The sequence below is a fragment of the Macrobrachium nipponense genome, chromosome 38, assembly GCF_015104395.2.
Source record: "Macrobrachium nipponense isolate FS-2020 chromosome 38, ASM1510439v2, whole genome shotgun sequence".
NCBI lineage: Eukaryota > Metazoa > Arthropoda > Malacostraca > Decapoda > Palaemonidae > Macrobrachium > Macrobrachium nipponense.
In genome coordinates, this window is record NC_061098.1 from 19,694,847 (window position 1) to 19,698,853 (window position 4,007).

General features: G+C 37.1%; 1 protein-coding gene across 3 annotated transcripts in view; it reads left to right on the plus strand.

Annotated features, from left to right (window-relative positions):
- The first annotated feature begins 439 nt into the window (after positions 1 to 439).
- The window catches only part of LOC135209696 (protein inscuteable homolog), a 220,351-nt gene continuing 216,783 nt past the window's right edge, over positions 440 to 4,007 (plus strand). The window contains exons 1-2 of one of the 3 annotated variants that reach the window (XM_064242455.1): positions 456 to 547; positions 1,081 to 1,394. Coding sequence is in view for 1 of the 3 variants with exons in the window: in XM_064242456.1 (XP_064098526.1) it covers positions 1,380 to 1,394 (15 nt within the window). In the remaining 2 variants the exon portion in view is untranslated. Of the gene's footprint in view, positions 1,395 to 4,007 lie in introns of all 3 variants that reach the window. The other 2 variants (XM_064242456.1, XM_064242454.1) reach the window with 2 other exon arrangements.

Genomic DNA, 4,007 nt, shown 5'->3' on the forward strand with positions numbered 1-4,007 from the left:
AGAATTATAAGACGAACGAAGTGTTGAAAGCTACTTCATACTTAAATATTTAATATGCAGTGGTCTAAGTCGTTTATGTTTATATATATATATAATATAATTACTATATATATTTAATATAAATCTATATATAATATATATATATAAAATATATAATATATATATATTGCTTAAGTATCACCTGTACGTATATCAAGTGTATATGAATATGTAAATCATTCATTAGGATCTTCGTTCTGAACGCCCCAGGATTTAGTTTGGAACCCGACAGCAAAACATTATAACAAACAAAGGCTCCTTGTCGAGTGCCCTGGTAAATGCACCAAACCAAAACATACCCCTGGTGCCGTTTGCGTAAGAACTAGCAAAGTTCCAGATTTGCAGGTCTGACATTCCAGAGTGTACACCTGTGCGGGCCAGGGCCTCCTCCTTATACACACACAACACTTTTCCAGGCAGCAGCAGTTCCCCGATCGCCGTGATCCGGAGAGGACGGTCCCTCTCTCGTGCTAAGCTTACCTCGGTCTAGTGGGTGGCTGAGCAACACGTGAGTGTTGGTTGGCTGTCTGTCTGTCTGTCTGTCTGTTGGCTCTGTTGTTGTTGTTGTTGTGGCCGCAACTGCAGGTACTCTGGATCTGACTAGTTGCAGTTTTCTTCCTTGTGCATCCCAACTGTGTCATTGTTATTGTGTTATGAGACATTAGTGTCAGTTGCTAGAATTATACATACATCCGAGATCGTGACTGCAAACCCGATAATTCGATTGACTTAAACATTAGCCTCCCCCGGGGGATTTCTTGACACTGGCTTTTCAGTAAACGTGCCAATTACTCCTCTCGGCCGGTGATGTTTTCGTTATAACCACAGGTTGTCGCAATCACTGCTGCGGCTCAAAAGGAATTCACCACATCAAAGGCGGTCATTCAGAAGCCCCAGCAGCTCCTCCTCCAGGAAATACCAGAACTCTTTTTAGCCTCGGCGTCGGCTCCAGGACAAGTGGTGGCATTATGCAATAGTGTTAACAAGCGTCTTGGTTTTTTTCTTCATTTTTTTTTACAAGGTGGTGTGATTTCGCTTCAGGAGGGATTTGCCCTGACCAGTTTGATAACTGGGAACGATGCTTTGCACTCCCCATTGAATACCGCAAGAAGTGTAGGTCTAGACCTAACTGAATGCACATACCTTTGCCACAATCACCAGTATACATTGGCAATAAGGAGTACTCGATTTTGAAAGGCGAAAGACAGCCAGAACAACAGCAGCAGCAGTGAAGGTTAACTAGGAAAATTTAAGATGAGAAAGGATACTAGTGCTTTGAACAATTCGGACTTAGTAACTGGTAGTACGTCGCCCTATTGAAGGATTTGGTCAAGGGAAAAATGTCCCCAGCAGAGGTATGTACAGTTATTTTGAAATTCACTTTTGAACACACATATATGTGTCTGTACATTATATAATAAGTATATATTATGAGGATCTGCTGATAAGTTTACTTACGTATATCTTGTAATAGCCACGCTGACTTCAACTTTCGATTTCTTCACATTTTTTTCTTTTACAATGCCAGGGACTCAAATGAAAAACTACACGCACATACCCACATATGTATATATATATATATATATTATATATATATATATATATTGTATGTACATGAATGTATCTTATGCGCGTGGATATTAATGCTAGTTTTGCAGACCCTAGATAAAAAATATTATTAATCCTAGTTCCTGGAACTTTTTTTTTTTTTTTTTTTTTTTTTTTTTTTAATTTAGCTTTTCAATTTTGTAAGGAGTGTTGTCTTAAGCACTGTTTTGCATCCCCAAGGTCACTTGGCCTTGGCTAGTATCATACTCGTTGTCATATTTTCTTTTAGTTGAATACTCCCAATGGGTGGGTTGGTGGTTAATGGAATACAAATTTTTTTTCTTTTTCTAGTTATTGTTTCAAAGAAATGGAGAAGCGAATTGCTGATATCTATTACCTTCATCTTTGTCATGATTACCATTGTGATCTAGCAGTTATTAAATTTTTTTTACCATTATAAACCAGCAGTTATCAGTTAGTTTATTTTTTACCATTATAAACCAGCAGTTAAACCGTTATTTTTTACCATTATAAACCAGCAGTTATCAGTAGTTTATTTTTTTACATTATAAACCAGCAGTTATCAGTAGTTTATTTTTTACCATTATAAACTAACAGTTAGTAATTGTTTATTATTTACCATTATCACCTATCAGTTATAATCAGTTGTTTATTATTTACCATTATTAACTAGCAGGTGTTAGCTATTGCTTATTATTTACCATATATAGATTAGTAGTTGAGTTACCATTATAAAAACAAGTTATTAAAAACTTCTTATTTACCATTATATAAACTAGCAGTTATTAAAAAAAAATTTATTTGCCATTATAAACCAGCAGTTATCAGTTGTTTATTTGTTAACATTATAAAACAGCAGTTATTAAATTTTTTTTATATTTTTACCATTATATAAACCAACAGTTATTATATAAATTTCAATAAAGTTTCGAATATTTCATTTGAAGTACTACATGGTTCATCACGAAATCTTGCTAGCTTCTAAAAAACGGAATCTTGCTAACTAGTAAAATGAGGGTTTAGAGGCGTCTTCCATAATCATTGAATGATCTCGTTCCTTTAAATAACGATTTTAATTTCAGTAAGCAGGATAGATTGGCGTTCTGTGGCGTTCTAGTTTGACTGTGTTTTACTGTCCACTGTTGGTTAAATCGACTCTGGTTCTTCGTATCCTTCCACCTAGGTCACGAACTTTCGTTTTCATTGAGGAGATTGTCGAGTTGATAAAATTTATACTATATCAATTTTTTTAACATTAAATCGTTTTCCCTAATCGGATGTGGCTTCAGACAGCAAATGACATAAAGGTCACTGCCCCAGTCCCACTTTTACCTGTTGAATTGTGGATAAACCGCCTGTGCAGGAAACTGACACTACGTTAGCCACTTCATAAACTACGCTGCACCATTCACACGTACTCGCGCTTATCCTGAACACCAATGACAATCCTTTCCAGTTTCTTTCACGCCATCTAGCACTTGGAAAATTTCCACGCTTTTTTCCCAGCCTATTATCCTCTATTCTTTCTCAAGGACCAATACTACTCTGATTTACCCATTCACCTATGCTAACCTTTTTTACGTTTGTATTTTTTTATTTTTTTTTTTCCCGACCCTTTCAGGCCCGCTTACACTACCTGTGTGACACAAGCAGTTCATAGGCGCCTCAGTGGCGTGATCGGTTTGGTATGGGCCTGCCACCTCGGTGGCCGCGAGTTCGATTCTCGGTCATTCCATTGAGGGGTCAGAGATGTGTATTTCTGGTGACAGAAGTTCACTCTCGACGTGGTTCGGAAGTCACGTAAAGCCGTCGGTCCCGCTGCTGAATAACCACTGGTTCCGTGCGACGTAAAAGCACCAAACAAACAAACAACAAGCAGTTCATTTCAACAGCTTTGACTTCTTTAATTTGTGTTCATCATCCTAACTTGACTTCCATAAAGGAAAGTTTGTTCAACAATCTTTCTACACACCCTGCTATGCTTCTTGCCTCATTTACCTCCCTTTTTCTAATGGTACTATCATCCATTATATGTATATGCACGAATAACTTGATCACGAAGTATATAAAACGTGATGCTATGTATAAATAAAAGGTTTTTTGCCACGAAGGAAAAAAATGAAAAAGCGAGAAAGCCAAGTACTTTCGGTCCTGTTCGGACCCTTTACTCAGTAAAGGGCCCGAACAGGACCGAAAGTACTTGGCTTTCTCGCTTTTTCATTTTTTTTCCTTCGTGGCAAAAAAACCTTTATTTATGTATATGCATATGTATTAACTTCCTAGACCTGTTTGAAACAGCTGTTTCTATTTCATTTTCCGTATTCACATTCGTTGCTCCATCTTCCTTGTTTACATTTACCATCACAGCCGTACTCCTTTACATTGACTCAACTTTCTCT